The sequence below is a fragment of the Ammospiza caudacuta genome, chromosome 16 (genome assembly GCF_027887145.1).
Source record: "Ammospiza caudacuta isolate bAmmCau1 chromosome 16, bAmmCau1.pri, whole genome shotgun sequence".
NCBI classification, from domain to species: Eukaryota; Metazoa; Chordata; class Aves; order Passeriformes; family Passerellidae; genus Ammospiza; species Ammospiza caudacuta.
This window is the reverse complement of record NC_080608.1, coordinates 4,534,071-4,551,723: the sequence shown is the minus strand read 5'-3', so window position 1 is coordinate 4,551,723 and position 17,653 is coordinate 4,534,071. Positions and strand designations below refer to the sequence as shown.

Sequence of the window (17,653 nt, the reverse complement as noted above, 5' to 3'; positions counted from 1 at the left end):
CAGCACACAAAGAAATCTGTCAAAATCCTAATTTATGTCCCTAGAATGCAGGAGAGCAGAAATACCAGGAAAGCACACTATTTTATAAACTACATTTAAATAAATTCCATAAGCCTTTTGGATGTACATAAGATCATCCTGCATAAATGTCTGCAAAAAAGAAGTTGAAAAGTGAAATACATCTCCAGCTCTGTACCAGCTTCCATGAAAACCCCTCCCTTCAGATACTTTACACACAAGCAGCATTGTTTGGTTTGCTTTGGTGTTCATTCACTTCTTGTAATCCACATTCTGTTAATCAGTCACTGAACCTGCATTTTGTAAAGAATTTGTACACAGGACCCTGTTTTAACTGTCCCATCAGGGTGCACCACCTCAGGGGAGCAGCAGTCTCAGAACAGTCAGATGAAATATTTGCTGTCCAGCTGCAGCACCAACACCCTTGCACTGGTTTTAGCTGATGAGCTCTGTTCATGGCAGAACCTCCTCAGTTATTTTCTGTATCCCACTCAAGTGACACCACACACACACAAAGTGCTGCCTTGGCACCCCTGGTGTGGCTCAGCTTAACCTCAGCACGTGGAATTGCAATGTCAGAGGAGAGCAAACTTTGTCCCAGTGTAATTTCTGAGGTTAGCAGAGCAATAAATCACTCAGCTTTCTGACATGGGTAATTGTCACAGACACATTTTATGAAAAATCCTTTCCTTAGGATTTTTTCTCCTGAGAAGCTGCCAGGCCTCAGAAATGAAATGTAAACAATGGTTATCTGCTGCTGTGGAATGCAACAGGTGCATCTGTAAGTGGTCTTGTGTGGTTGTTTCTAATTAATGGCCAGTCACAGTCAGCTGGCTCGGACTCTCTGGTCAGTCACAAGGTTTTATTACCATTCCATTTTCCTCTCTACTCCTTGCTAGCCTTCTAATGAAATCCTTTTCTCTATTCTGTTAGCATAGTCTTAGTATATAATTTTCTTTTAATATAATATATATCATAAAATATTAAATCAGCCTTCTGAAACATGGTCTCTTCCTTCATCCTGAGACCTCTGTGAACACCATCACAATTAATTAAGAGGACAATTCAGATCTCAAGGGAGGAATCTGCACAGCCCTGCACTCTGCCTACATGGGGAATCCAGGATAACTGTGATATTTGGATGCCTGTGGATGCATCTGTGACTCAAGAGTCATCTTCCCTCTTCCCAGTGCCTTTACTGTAATTGCAAATAAGGGTGGTGGGTAACAAAGCTGTTCAGGTATTTTGCTTTTTTGAAGACTACTTCAACTCAAAAATAAAATGAGGCAGAGCCTAAAATAAACTTCCTAACTGAAACACGTCAATTTAATTTCTTATTAGGAACCATACTCCCTGCCAAACAGAACCACCTGGTTTATGTTAAGCTTTTGCTTCCTTGAGTGAAATGCTTTCCATTCTTTCCCCCACTGCAGAGCCAGAACCCCCCACCATTGTGTTCTGCACAGGCTAAGGGAGGCTCAGAGTAACTGACACAAACTTTAACACAAAGATCTGAACTGCTGTCAAAGATGTGCAGAAAAGAGAAGGATTTAACCAGTATCCAGGACAGTTAAATTAATTTAACAACAGCAACACTCCCACAGCACAAGGGAACCCAGCTCCATTACTGTTAGTCATAGCAGTTGGATTGTGTTCTCTAATGACTTCAGCTTCAGGAAGAATTCATGCAAACCAAAGCCCAAATACACTCAGTTTCAGTGGGCCATGAAAAATTCAAATTCCTAATTACAAATTCAGTGCAGCATTTAATCTGCAGGTGATTTATTGGTGTTAAACAACCTTCCATTCAGATATGAATAATTCTTATGCACCACAAACATATCCTCAGTTTTGATATATTCAGAGGGTTTCTGAAGGTAGTTCTGCAGAGTCTTTGTGTCTTTTAGGGAGAAAAAAAGGGGTTCAACACACAGAATTTAACTGAATAAAACCAAAACATACAAAACATACAAACATACAAAACATACAAAAAATCCCCAAACTAAACCAAACCAAACCACAGAGAAATCTGAATGCAGTTTCTCCAATCATAACCAGTGTTTTCTATCCCTTTCCCTCACAGCAGGGCAAACCCATGGTGAGAAAAGTACTGGAGCTCTCATCTGAGCTCATCTCAGATGAGATTTCCCCCAAATATGAGCAATTCTGGAGCATCCAGAGCAAACCCAGAGGCTCTCAGGGCTTGGACCTTGCTCAGGAGCTGCTGGGGGATCATCACATCCCCAAAAATCATCTCCCTGCAGCACTGCAACAAGGCAGTGGAGCAGGTGGAGACCTGTGCTTGCCATCAAACAGAAAATACTGAGGGCAGGAGCATGAGCCCGTGGTCTGTAAATGACTATTTGCTTATTAAAAATGAAAGGAATTTGCAAAGTTGTCATCAGAGTGATTGGCAAATTATGGGAACAACTGCAGAGTGTTTCAATCAGATAAATTATGTAAGATCTGGGCTAAATTCACCTGCCTTTCATGACTTTTAAACACTGGTTGAGGAATAGCAAGCCACTGCAGCTTCCAGTTTGAGAGCTCAAAAATCTGAAATAGTGTTTACACACCACTAAGAGCAGAGAAGAGGGTAACCCAAGGAGTCCAAGGGACACAAAATGTGGGAATGGCCACAGACAAAAAGCCCTGACATGCAGCCTGTGCTCCCCTGACTCCATCCAGGGCAGTTCTGTGCTTCTAAATGTGCAACAATGCAGAGAAGAGAGGAGGAAATTTGAGGTGATTACAAGAAACAGCAAGTCTGTTCCAAAGGAGACAGGTAACCTGAGGAAGTTGAGTGTGTATGAAGACAGAGACTGGAAAAGAACATAAAGAACATAAAGAGCATAAAGAATTAGGAGAAAAGCTGCAATTAGTGAGAAGAGGTTTTATCAAATGCCTTAAAAATTATGAGTGAACAAAAAGCAGCTACGTTTCCATGCAATAATTGTGAATAACATGAGAGAAATAACACTAGCCCTAAATATGCCATTTTTGGACCCAAATGTACCCAAAAAAGGCTGCCTTTGCTTTGGGTTGGGTTAACAAGAAGTAGTGTCCAGAAAGGAGAGAATAATGCTGGCAGATGGTTCGTTTTCCTCCTCCTGCTCTCCCCTGTCCTTTTGATTGTATGGCACTGTCTGGAACTGAAGGAACTAATTAAAGGCAGTTAGACACAATGTATGCAGGAGGAAGCAATAAGACAGGCTCACTTCAGAGTATTTCCAAGAGCAATCTTCTTGATAAAAGTCTTATTTCTAAGAATTAGAAGATAAAGAGCTTTTGTGATGTGATGTTTGTAGAAACACATTGCTTTGATCATTGTCAGAGATAGTTTGTGTCAGTACAGCAGGTGGAACTTTCATTGCTTTTGAAATGCACAATATACTGAAAAATGCAAACATATCACAGGGAGAAATAGATATACAGCTGAATGCAAAGGCAATTCTTTCCAAAAGCTATTTCATACACAGTGTCACACAGCAATCAAGGAACCTGCCAAGTCTTGAAGTGACAATAAGATACCACAGAGACAACACAATCTGCTCATGGATTCATTTCCCTTACTCCTAAAGCCCAGAAAACAAAACTGCTCTGTAGTGAACTGAATCAAATGCTTCTGGGCAGGATATTTGTGCTGATCTTTTCCACCCTTTTTCATATTAAGAATAGGAGCCTCCGAGCCTCCAGTGACCTCAGGCTGCCAAGCACCATTGGATCCTTAGGTGGTCAGAGTGGGCAGATGTAGCCAAAAAGAAAATGATCATTAGAATTTCACTAATGCCACTAAAAATGACAGTATTTCCCTTTTCTAAACAGAAGAGAGAGAGAATTAGACACAGCCTGTACTTATGATTTCTCTTTCAAGAAAACATCTCAGATTTTTTAGTCTCAGATTGTACAGCTGTGGGGACAGTTGGGCAAGGGGGAGATTTGTTATTGTTGTGGTGCACTGCATCAAATGGAAAGCTAAAAATCAGAGAAAATAGTATCTATTGCAATCTGAAGTTTAAACATATTTGATGGCATATTCAAAAGCTTTGCCTGTCTCACAGCCCTGGGCAAAAATATGTCCTGTTCCCTGCTGTTCCTTCATTTCATGCTATAATGCTTCCAATTCTCCTTTTAGAAAGAATTATGTACATTATCTACCTGTTGCACAGAAGCTCCTTCCTATGGCCACTGATAACCTTTGCAGATGTTGCTCCATTGTCATCGGTAAAAGCTCGAGTCATTGGGTTCTGTGGGGAAATAGCATCTGGCAAAAGTGCCTCAATTGAAAGAACTGGTCAACTGAGAAAAGAAGGTTCAGGCTGGATGCTATTGAACAGGATGGTGGGGACCTGCAATGAAAACTGAAGGAAAGAGTGTGCAGAAGGAAGTTTTGTAGATGTGTCTTCACCGTTTCATTTAATTATCAAATACAGTTCTACTTAGCCCATCTGCTTCTGTGTCCTCTTGACATTTCCTTCTTGATGCTCCTCTGCCACTTCAGACTGATGAAACTTCAAACACCTCAGCTTTTCTCCCCTGTTACTGCTAACCACTCCTCTCTTCTGTTCTTAGAGAAAAAGCACTTCCCTTTCTTCCCTTAATTTACTGAACAGACACTTTTTTTTTCTCATAAAAGGTCCTTTCTGACAGTCCCTTTTATGATCACAGAATCATGGAATGGTTTGGGTTGGAAGGGACCTTAAAGCTCATCCAGTCCCACCCCTGCCATGGCAGGGACACCTTCCACCATCCCAGGCTGCTCCAAGCCCTGTCCAGCCTGGCCTGGGCACTGCCAGGGATGGGGCAGCCACAGCTGCTCTGGGCACCCTGTGCCAGGGCCTGCCCACCCTCACAGGGAAGAATTTCTCCCCAGTATCTAATCCAAATCAACCATCTTACAGTTTAAAGCCATTCCCCTTTTCTTGTCTTGCCCTTGTCAAAAGGAATGTGGAAGACACACAGACCACTTCAGGACAACCTCAGAATTTTATGACTTTCAAACTGTCCTTCCCATGATATCAAAGCATTAAGCTCTCCTAGGCTTAACTACTCCTGGGTGTGATCCTGACACTGCCTGAGCACTACCTCTGCCTCCACAGAGCCCAGACTTTGTGTGCATGCTCATCTCTTCTCAAATGTCAAAGACTGTGTGAGGATAAAATCCCTCAAATTTCTTCCTTAACCAGCCCCTCATATTCCCTGTGTTTTCCCTTTGAAAAAAACAACTTTCTGACATTGACATGTACTAGATATATTACACAAACTACATGAAAATAGAAGGATCCTGAAAAAAGAACCCTTTGAGAAAGAGATGCACATTTACAAAAGAATTTAAAATGAATTTTTTTTTCCTCATACACTGAGCAGGAGATGTAAAAACTAGAACAGAGAATTCCAAAGACAGTGAGGACACGGACAAGTTACTAAGCCTTGCCATCCCAGTGGGATTGTGTCATCCCTGGATGACACAAAGCTCTGCCCAATGCTCTAAAAGAAGATTCATACCTCATGGACATTTCTGCAGAGAGACGTGCTGGGTTAGATCCTGGGATGAAACACATTCCTCAAAATGAAAACATGGAAAATTCCTGCTAAATGCCAAGCCTGGAGCAGCCATGATTCAAAGGGACAAGTTGAGCAGAGCAGGTGCCAAGGATGTCTGTTCCCTGGATTGATTTACAAGCTAAGATTTTCTAAACCATTAGATGTTCCCTGTCTCATGTGAGCAGACAGCAAGTCGAGTTCAATGCATCTCATCACCATCTGGAAACTCTACAGGCAAAGATCTCTTCTCTACTGAGCTTTTGAACAGCATTAGTTTTCATGCAGCTGAAATCTTTGTTCTGAAGCTGCTCAATCCCTGCTCTCCTCCTTCATAAGTCAGGTTTATGCTTCTTCCATGTGGTTTTGATATAGATGTAGAGCTGGAGACCCAGGGAAAAACAGCCTAATGCCTCAAGGAAAGGACCCCCACGATAAGAACTCACACAAAATATTATTCTCAGCATCACCAGGCACTGAGTTCTGCACTTCTTAGCTATGACCTCTCCTAAATGGTGTCAGCTGGTGTTTGCCTTCTCCAATCTCCTGTACCTTTGTTCAAAGCATGCATGCACACACATAACATTAATTCCTCTAGCCCATTAATAAAAGCAGAAGAAAATAACAATGGCAAATTGGGTACAGGTTTATACAGATCTGTTTCTGCAGGCTTTCCTGCCTAAGTTATATTTATGCATTTTCATTTCCAGTTTATTTAAATATGAATATTACTGGCTAATTACATTGTTACTATGATGGACACAATCCAAAAACCTAGATAAAATATGTCATAATTTCAGGCCTGATTATAAATGTTGTGGCTTCAGTCACAAGGGATTGAAGACCTTAACAAGCCTGCCCAAGAGAAGCTGACTGCAAATGAAGTTATCTTTATTTTCTCTCCCCCATAAAGGGAAGGTTTAGCTTGGCATGTTGCTCACAGTGATGCACAAAGCACAACGGCTTGTTTTGGGCTGCTGCCACTCAGCTTCATGCTGCATCCCCATCTAGAGCCATTCATCTTGTACCACCAGGAACACAATTAATCATGTTGCTTTTCAGAGGAAAAAAAAGAAAAATCATAGTAATTTTCATAGAAAACACCGCAAGGTACTCCATCAATAACAGTCATTTTTCTCCTCAGTATACACTAATAGATTTGCTTACTGAAACCTGCTTGTCTTTACAGTACACAAAAATGCAGTAATCCAAAATAGATATAACCAATATAACCAGTAGGAAAAACACATGAAGAAGCCGTCATTGCTTAGTTGAGCTGTGTAAGACAAGAAATATCCTTTTACTTACAGCTGAACCATAAATAAAGAACAGATAGGATTAAGAAAAAGCTGTTTATGTTATTTTGGAAGTTAATTTCATGTGGAAACATTTTTCTATTCCATTTACAACACAAAAACTTTTCCTAAATTTTCATGCACCTTTTGAGTCAAAGCTTGCTGAAACCAAAAATCTTACCAAATTTGATGGCAATTTTACTGTAGTTAGTGAGTGTTACTTATGGATGTAAGGAAAATGAATGTATGAAAGCACGTGCATCAATGCCCTTCCCTCATCCCAGATTCACTCCCATCCCAGCTCAGAAATGCTCATTGCCACTTGTACAAAAACCTCTCATACTGTTCTTGTACTGTTCTCAGCCTTTCAGGTGTGGGAACTAAACTTGAGCTCAGTTCTCATTAGGTCAGTAAGAGCTCTGCTTGCATACAACTGACAACCCTGTCAAAATATAACATTTCCCACATGAATTCATATATATTTTCATTGTTTTGCTTAAATATTTAATAATTTAGTATCTTTTTATGAATATACGTCACAAGCTTTTATCTTTTTTTTGTTTTTTAGGAGAAGACAGCTATAGACTCCTTTTTTATTCTTTTCTTTTCCTTTTTTTTTTTTTTTTTTTTTAATCCATAAGGTAATTGCCTTTCTGTCGAACTAACCGAATTTGCCCAAATTCAATTTCCAAAGCCGCTCGCTGATTAGAGCAAACGCTGTGGGGCAGATTGGATTAGCGGGCTCTCTGGGCCCGCTCCTCCCCGCGCGGGGAGCGCAGCAGAGCCCGGATAAATGAATTATTACCTGAGCAGCGGAACTTCTTGCTCTTGATCTGGCTGATGCGTTTGTTGGCAAGGCGACGGGGATTGCTGCAGCGCGCGCCGCTCGTCTCGATGGGATTGTCCTGCAGGTAATCAGCCAGCCACTTCAGATGGCAGTCGCACACAAATGGGTTCTGAGCTAAATGGCTGCGAGAAGGATGGCATGTTTAATCACCACTGACCTGTGACACCCTGCTCCTGCATTGGGGTTCTCTTTTTTTTTTTTTTTGTTTTTTGTTTTTTGTTTTTTGTTTTTTGTTTTTTGTTTTTTTTTCTCCACCGAAGCTGAAGAGTGGAGTAATTGAATTGGCTCCAGGAAAAAGAAACCACCCCAGGCCTGGCAGAAGCTGCATAGGGCCACACATGAATGGGAGATTTCATCTGCAGCAAGTCCTCCACAGAAGAAACAAAAATTAAGACAGCAAAGCTCCCTTTAAGGGACACAGACCTGTCCCTCAAATGGGAGAATTCCATGAGCCCTCACACTTTCAGCAAGTCCTCCACAGAGGAAACAAAAATTAAGACAGCAAAGCCCTCTTTAAGGGACACAGACCTGTCTACCAAATGGGAGAAATCTGTGAGTGCTCCCTTCTGCAGCAAATCCTCCATAGAGGAAACAAAAATTAAGATAGCAAAGCCCCCTTTAAAGGACACAGACCTGTCTACCAATTGGAAGAATTCTGTGAGCTCTCACATCTTCAGCAAGTCCTCCTTGCAGAGGAAACAAAAATTAAGATAGCAAAGCCCCCTTTGAGGGACACAGACCTACCACTGTCTCCCAAATGGGAGAATTCTGTGAGCGCTCATATCTGCAACAAGTCCTCCACAGAAGAAACAAAAATTAAGGCAGTAAAGCTCTCTTTAAAAGACACAGACTTGTCTCCCAAATGGGAGAATTCCTTGAGTGCTCACACCTTAAGCAAGTCCTCCACAGAGGAAACAAAAATTAAGACAGCAAAACCCCCTTTAAAGGACACAGACTTGCTGCTGTCTCCCAAATGGGACAATTCCTTGAGCACACACATCTGCAGCAAGTCCTCCACAGAAGAAACAAAAATTAAGACAGCAAAGAACCCTTTAAGGGACACAGAACTGCTGCTGTCTTGCAGGTCCCACTGTTTCTCCTGAGAGCTTGACAAGGGCTGCCTCTTGAAATAAATGCACCTTACCTGAAGATCATTTTGTATACTGGTTTAAAAGATATTTGATCAGCAAGCTCAAAAATATGAATTAGTAAAGCACCTTGGATCTTTGGGCAAAGGCATTTTGTATCCTGGTTGAAAAGATATTTGATCAGCAAGCTCAAAAATACGAATTAGTAAAGCAGCACCTTGGATCTTTGGGCAAAGGCAGGGCCAGAATCTTTTCACAAGAGTGAAATTAATATTTGCACATACTCATCATTTCTAACAGTACTTCCTTCATATGTATTTTTTCCTGAAGCAAAAGGTTTTAATTTAAAGACTGAAATGTTTAGGCAAGGTACAACTGCACTCTATCCTTCACCAAAATTTGCTCAACTTGTTCCCTATGAAATTGAAATAGGTATCATAGCATTGATTTTAATTGGGCATTTAGGCTTTGGTAACAGAAATCTGCTGGAGCATCTCAGAGAGAGTGTGTTTTTCTGCCGCTGCTCTGATTTATTTTGCTTGACAAAGCTGAGCAGTGCATCAGAAGAGTTTGTCAGGGCTTTCCCAGAGCCAGGCTCTAATCTCAGCTCAGCTAACTTGCATCAGTCCCTCTGACCTCCAAGGGAGCAGGACTCAGCTCTCCAATAACTGCAAAGACAGGTTAAGAAAAGACAGATGTTTCAATTTGGTTTGGACAGAGGTATAAAGTTATAGCCTGACAAGAACTCTCTCCCTCTGTTGCTGTTTTCCACTTGTAGAAACTCCTTTTCTGTTTGCAGTTATATTTATGAACTGCCACTGAACAAAATACATGTAAAATGCAACAGGGCAGTGGCTGTTCAGGACTGGGAAGGGAGAGCCCACAGAGCAGAAAAGGCCTGAAGAAACTCAAGATTCCTCTTGCAGTAGAGCCATTCCTGCTGTGAAATGTCCAAAGAACCACATAGAGACAGAATTTGGGGCTGGTTTTGCTGCTCTAGAAAAACACAGTAGATGGCAATCACTTGGAGTATTAAAAATGGGAAAATGAATCAAAACCTTGTGACAAAGTCTCAGTGTGAAGCAACAAGGCCATTCTAAGCAAGGGCCACCAGGAAAACCCTATGGAAACCAATGGGAGATGTTCACACCTTAGGGCTATAAACATTACAAAAGCCTGTTGATTAACCTGACAAACCTTACATACCTCTGTGAAAGAACCCTCTCTGTGGCCCCAGCTCGTGTGTGAACACACACAGCAAGCTGCAGCAGCAGAAACCATGGTGGAGCTGCTGGGGTGCTGTACATGACTATTCCAATAATGGTTTGCAGCAATACATACTGGCCAAATATCTGTTGGAAATTCAGGTTATGTTTGTGGCTGCCTGAGGACATGACAGAAACTCTGCTGCAAGAAATCATTGCTGTCAGTTCATTTGTATATCATTTAAAACATTTCTACAACTAATTCAGCCAATGCATTCCCAGTATTAAAATATATACATGTGCATTTACATACAAAAATTGCAGTACTATAGGGTGTGTGTGCACAGATACTGCAGTATGTATATATATACATATATATATATATATATATACACACTCATTGATATTTTAATACTGGAATATCAGGCTGCCAACTCCAGCTCTGAAGGAGTACTATTTACCTTATTATCTTATTACTCACAGCTTTAGGATGAGACCTTCTTCTACAAAATATTGAATCATTTCTGAATTTTCGCTTCTGGTGCCTATTCTAATGCCTCCAAATTCAAAACAGTTTAGTGGATTTTCTTAATGGATCAAATAATACAACATATCATTCCCCTTAAGTGGGATGTCAGCTGAAATGTGGTTACAGAAGTCACGAACTGCACAGCAGGACTCAGACCCAGGCAGGAGAGATGCCAAATCATTGGCTCATTAAAAACTGCTAGGCAATGATCCTAATAGAAAGTGCTGTTCATATCTCATCCAGAGTCAAATGCACACATTATCTCCCCAACAAACAGCCTGAGCTTCACAGAGCCCTGACATTTCTGTCACTAAGGGCAGGCTGTGTCGATCCTGCCCTCGCTGAACTGATGCAACACTTCTTCTTCTTGCTCCTTGTCTCTCAGTGAGGAAAGGAGGGGCTGCTACATGGATGTCTCTTCCAAATTGTCTAAACGTCAGATGAAAAGACAGGCAACATTTTGGTGGGGAAGGAGAGAGCTGTCATTTGTGCTCTGGCTGCATACTCACAGAGTCTGGATCGATCGCAGAGGTGCAAAGAGCCCCTTGCTGATGGTCTGCAGTTTGTTGTCATAAAGAGATAACAGTTTGAGATTATGCAGACCTTGGAACGTGTTCACCCTCAGGCAGTTGATCTTGTTGGCATTGAGAAGCCTGGAAACAGAGAAAAGGTTTAGAATTCATTAATCTTGTAATAATCGAATAAAGATAGACTGGACTTCGGGGTTAAATCTAAAAAAAAAAAAAAAATTAACCTAAACATCAAAGCTAAATCACATGGAAAAGTTTAATTTGCCTGTTACATTTCAAAGGTGAAAAACTCACAGTGGACAAGAGTGCTCTCATAGCTGGAGGATATAGAGACATATAACAGTGCTAGCCATCTTAAAACACTTAAAAGCTGGGGGGCTTGGGGGGTTTTATGCCTAGCCTTGTCCCAATTGACTAAAAATTGGGAAATTTTGAAACTCAAAATTCTACACAAATATTTAAGGAAGCCTTCAGTTTAATATACACAGGAATAAAAATTACTCCCCACCTTGCAATTCCATGCACACACAGCCCACAAGGAGAAGAATCCTTATTTTTCAATTTTCTCTACCAGCAGCTGTCTTAAGTCTAACCGAAATTCTGGGAGTTTAAAATCTTTTGATAAGAAGTGTAGGGTTAATTTGATAAGGGAAGATTAAAATGATGTTTCTGCAGAGAGGCAGAAAGAGGGAAGCGTAAGGTTAGGGCTAAAACTTAAAAGGAAAACTCAGTTCACACCCAAGGACAGCCAGGCAGGGGCCCAGGCTGCCACAGGAGCTCTGCCCTCAGTCCCTGTCCTTGGAGGTTTTCAAAGTGACACCAAATAAACCCTGAGCAACCAGCCCTGACCTGATAAGGTGGCTCTGCTTTAAGCAAGGGCTCCCCAGACCATTGCCAAGTGATCACTCAAGGTCCCCTCCAGCCTCTACTGTCCCACAATTCTATAAATTCCAGTCACACCAGAGTCCTGTGCAGTTGTGGAAAGCAGCACAAAGGCAATTTAAATACTATTTTTTAAAAAAAACATATATTTTACATATAAAACAATAAATTTTACAATTTTTATTTATATGTTTTTTTAAAAAGAACATATATTTTACTGCACAGCAACCAGGTGGTGGGACTAATCAGTTCAGCAAGAAAACCTTGGACAGTACTTGTGCAAGTTTTCTTAGCTCATCCATGCAGAGTTCTGCCCCATGCCATAAGTATATAGAAACCCAACAACAAGCTGCATCTCCTGCTGAGACAATCAAACACAAGAACACTTAATTTGTCACTGTCATCTGCATAGGTGGTATCCTGCACTTAGAAGGGAAATAGGCAGGAAATTACCTATTTACTTAGCAAAGCCAAAATCCACATCTTTTTACTACTACCAAGAACTGCTGAGAAAAATGGTAAACTGCAAACAGTATATGTTGTTAACTCAGTTCTCTGAGCTCAAAATTCTTCTCTTGTCAATGAATTTAAAGGAGTAAATATTGCATCGATGTGGTTCTCTGTGAGGCAGTGCACTAATGCAAAACCAGAAGACAAATAGGCAAAGAGGAAAATATATCCTCTATTCCTCCGCAAGCAAATGCATAATTTTAAGGACACCTCTAACAGCAGCACAGGGAGTTCCATTCTCAACAAACTGCACACACACCACTAAAGACAAGGGGGCAGCCACTCAGGAAGAAATACAAGCTTGCTAGCTGCATGTGATGCTGTTCTTTTCTCCAAAAAGTAATTCAGAAGATGCTTCCTCTGCCTTTACACTCCTGAAACCTCTGGAGCATCACAAGCTCATTACAGTTCTCTGCTCCCACTGTTGTTTTGGCAGAGCCATTGCTGCAGCCCAAAGTGACAGTGTTTGTGACACTCAGGCAGCCTTGGGCAGCATGGGGAGCTCCAGGAGAGCAGGAACGCTTTGGAATGAGAGGGCTCCAAAGGAAAACTCCCCTCCCCAGCCTACAGGAAAGTCAGTATCAATTTACCTAATTTCCTCCTTTACATGTTGTGGAAAATGAAGTTTGACATTAGTTAAGAGAAAATCCCATAGAAGGCAACAATGGATAAATGAGGTTACATTTTTGCATGAACTAATAGCTAAAACAATTTTATGAAATCATAAGCAGCACTAGTATGACCCCTCTGGAATCTGTATTTCCATGACACCTAATCCACACTCCTGCTGGCTCCCCCAAAAGTAAGAGGGTAATTTTCCCATTGGGCCACAGGAACAGCTCCTCCTCCTTCACTCCAGCAGCAAATGCCATCTCCTGCTGCTGCTGCTTCTGACAGCCCTTTGTAAACCAGAGCAGAGCAACCTCCTCCTCCCAGATCTCACACATCATGCATTTCTCTTTCCAGCTCACAGAGAATCTTATCCATAAAGAATGGCTTAGCAAGGCAGTGGCATGCAGAACCAGGTACTGAATTTTGAACAATATCCCTGAACATGCTCTTAGGCATTAAAATCCTTTGGTTTCTATCCCTTGTCCTTTTGCACTGGTGCCATCTCAATTTTAGGGAATGCACACCTGCTTGGTTTGGCCGTTCCTGTCCCATGACAAAAGTCATCATCTAACTCACAGTAAGTAGGAGGGAAACGACCCAGGAACAAAACTGAAAACAAGTATGTACTTCCATTTATTTTGCTAGGTGTTATTTTTTTCCCCACTATTACAGTTATGGTTTATGTTGCAAGAAGTACTTGTAACAAGGTATAAGGCAAAAATGAAAGCAATCTCAGCAAGAAGAGAATTTACAACTGAACTACAATTGTATTTCCACGTGTGGGTAACCAGGATGTCTTCTTGGGGTGCCTCAGAAGGGCACAGCAGAGCTGCTCTGGGCAGATGCTGCTCAATCCTCTGCAAAGATCAGGCACAAAGTCTACATTACTGATCCATCCCTCTGAGAAAACCCTCTGAGCAAAACTGACCTGAACTGCAGTGAATACACTAAATCCAGATCCACTCTCTCATTACTTTCAACGAAACATGAATAAACCCCATGCTGGAAAATAGAATTTACAAAGTGACGAAGTTCCTGGCATGAGTTTTTGATGACTATGTTCATGGTGATATAATCTGTGATGTTTATTTAGAGCCAAACACTGAAAATGAGAGCAATGATCCTCTACACAGCCACAAGTACAGAGAAACACGCTCTTCTTCAAGCACCAGAGTAATCTGGAGCAGAAAAGTGCATGTGCAGACTGTTTAGAAGTGGGAATTCAGGCCCTAAACAGCTTTTCTGAGGTGCCAACACCTATTCTGTGTATCACAGACAGTCTGCTCAGCAGGAATACAGGTGTGGCCATAGGAGGTGGATGGTGAGATACATCAGGGACTTATTTCTGCTCAGAATCAGTGAGAAACTGAGGATGCAGAATACATAATCCCTAAACATTTTCCCGTCCGACTTACTGTGACTTAGATAATGACTTTTGGCCAGAATCATTCAGGTTCATATTCCCTTCAAAATTCCCAGTTATTTTAAAATATCTGCTGTGAATATTCTCCCCTATAAATCTCAGTCCTTTATTTAATCTTTCTTCATTATCCCAGCTCCACTAATGGCATCTAATTTTTAATTAAGTATACCAGGCAGGCCTCACATGGAGTTAAAAGTGGTTTTAAGAGGTTTTTTAAACTAACACAAAGGCAGATGAGAAAAGCATATTCCAGGAAGCAGAATCTTCCTTGAACACTGAACCAGGCCATAAAACATACACTAAGGGCTCCTTTATTGGACTTACACCAAGAGAAGGAACAACATTAAAAGTGGAGCTCTATTTTAGCAGGAATTACCCAGTATTTATTTTTGCAGCAATTCATGGTGAAAGTAAATTCCACTAATTCTCCTATTTTGTTATCAGCTTGATTGGATGAGATTTACACACGGCCTCCAGATGTGGGGCACCATTGAAAAGGAGGTTAAATATTCAAGCAGAAATAAAAAACCGCCTGCTACCCAGAGGGATGATGGGTTATTAACTCAACTCTCCATTTTCATCCCTCTGGATATGTAAAAAACATGAAGAAACCTCTCACAAGCCGTGGACCACCACAGATTGAGGGAGAATGGTTAAAAACCTTGTGGTTTGCACACCATTGGAACAACGAGCTGAGCAGAGCACTATTGCAATTCCATGAACCCATTTCCTGAAAAAAGTGGATTTGTCCACACACATTGAAATAATAACATGTTTCAGCTAAGCCCTTGAAATGAATGTGCACTGAATTGGCTCTGTAATTGTATCAGCTGCTCATAAGCACCATCTGCATAATTAAGATGGTCCCATAATTGAATTATATGCCCAAGCACAGCTTCAAGTGATTAACATTTAAATAACATTCTGAACTCCAAACCCAAAATGACTGAAAAAATTGTTTTTTAAGAGCAAATGGGAATGTTTATATGGCTTTTACCCTCAGCCATGTTTGCATTTTTATCTCAGTGAGGTCAAGTAATCAAACTATCAGGAAATAACCACAAAACTGGGAGAATCAGCAGCAGCCTGACAACCTTACACGTGCCAGAGACTGCAGGCTGGCCTCTGGTGCTCCAGGACAGAGCAGGAATCATCCTAAATACTAAAGGAAAGTGTCAGGGAGAAAAGCTGCACCAAGACACTGAAAAAGCTTCTCTTCCTTTTTCACCAGCTTTGTGTTTTGACAGCAACGACAACACGATGAGAATGAAAATGTTTGGCATCCCATGAACTGGCTGGCACATCCCACATGCCAGACTCCACTGGGGAAAATGAGAATTCACCAGAAAAAAAAGATGTAAGAGGCACAGGAGACTTGTAAGGGAGAGGAGAACTGGGTAACAGTTTTGCCTGGCTAACAGCAGAATACAAATTGAACAGGCATGACCTTTATAGAATATCAATAGTTGCAGGCTTCACCTACATTCAGAGGCACTACAAGGCAGCAAGGAAAGAATTCTCAGCAGAAAGCTTTCCTTAGAATATATAATATCTGTTACAAGAATTAAAAAAAAAAATTAGCATGAATTTTTCAGAATTTTCTCTTGAAATTTATAGGGAATCAAGTGTTAAACTTGGTTTAACACAATTTTTTACAGGAGAACAGCTGAAGTGTCACTACAGCAATATCTAGTCAAGCACTTGGTCATCCCAGCAGCCAATGAAAAGCAACATCTACAGACAGAATTGTGTGTGCCCCTGCCTAGTTATTGGCAAAATAATTATATTAAGTTTCAGGAACATTTTAAGATAGCCTGGACTGTCAGGGAGCATTTTGATTGTCTCTCACTGTGTCAAGATATTTAAACATCTACTGAAAGTTACATTTGCTAATGTGATGACTGACCACTGAAGAGCCTGTCAGTGCTTCAGTTGATAATAACCAGCATGAAATCATCATCATGCTTGCTTTGCCGGCTTCAAGTGCTTCTCCATGTTCAGGAAACTGGATGATGGTGATGACAAATTTATTCACAGTAAATTAAAATGGAAAAGTCACAAGCTGATAATGAGTCAAGAAGGAAGTGCAGGGCACAGTCTGACAGTGTTGTTTTGGTGGGAATTTAGAATAGGATTTCAGAAATTCCTTTTCTGATCCAAAAATCTCCAGCTCTGGTTGAACACCACAAAACAACCCTGTGGTACTTCTGTTACTACCTGGAGGATTATAAACACGTGTTGTCACAGCACCCAGACTTGTGCTGTTTGAAATTCAACAGTGTCCAACTTCTGCCTGCAGAAGGCAAGATCACAGCTGGTTTGAGACAACCACATGATAATTCAGATGCACAATGGAGCAAACACATTTTCCCAGCTTTCAGGGCTGGGTTTGTGTGCAATAACAGTGAGGAGAGCTGCTCAGAGCACCAGAGGCTGCTGCTCACACTGGCACAGGGATGAGCAGTGCTTTGGGAGCCTGCATGCAGCCAGGCCACACCAGCGACACAGGAAAGGCAGATGCTGCTGCTGCTGCACTCTGTCATTAGTGCTTGACTGTAATTGCATTTCTGAGTCTGGCAGATGCTGCTCCCTCACTTTTAACAGCGGCTATTGAGTTTAGCAACATTATCGCAATAGCAACCTAAATGCAGAAATCTGAAGGAAAAAAAAGCTTGAGGCAAATGGCTGGAAAGCAATTCTAAAGCTATTAAACAGGTCTGTGCAGAGAGCATTCTGTGCTGGACTGGAAGGATGAGGGTGGCAGGGTCTCTATGCTGTAGCCAGAAATATTCTGAGTAATCAAGAGAAAAGCTCATATGCCATTTTGTTAAGAATTTAGATTCACAGATCCCAGAAATTACATAGGTTGCATAGAACCTCCAGGTCATCTGGTCTGAAACCCACTCAAAGCATGACTCATTCATGCACAGTTAATGCATTTCACCAGATCACAGGGTAATTCAGAATTCCAGGAAGCTCCAGTGGTTGCTTGTCCTGATAGGCTGCCAAAAGAGGATGAGCTACAAGGTCAGATTGGGTTTCATCCAGTCTGGATAAAGTCTGGTCTTTTAAACCTTGTAGGGACAGAGGATGCACAGCTTTTTGGGCAGCCTACTCCAAATGCCTGACATCATTGTGAGAATGTTTTCCCCTTACATCAGTCACAAGGGCTC

The 17,653-nt window shown here is 41.3% G+C and overlaps 1 protein-coding gene across 1 annotated transcript in view; it reads right to left on the bottom strand.

Moving 5' to 3' along the window:
* Positions 1-17,653, bottom strand: part of SLIT3 (slit guidance ligand 3) — a 487,105-nt gene that overhangs the window by 125,718 nt on the left and 343,734 nt on the right. The window contains exons 13-14 of the mRNA XM_058815569.1: positions 11,033-11,176; positions 7,660-7,823 (exon numbers count right to left, since the gene is read on the bottom strand). Coding sequence (XP_058671552.1) covers positions 7,660-7,823; positions 11,033-11,176 — 308 coding nt within the window. The remainder of the gene's footprint in view (positions 1-7,659; positions 7,824-11,032; positions 11,177-17,653) is intronic.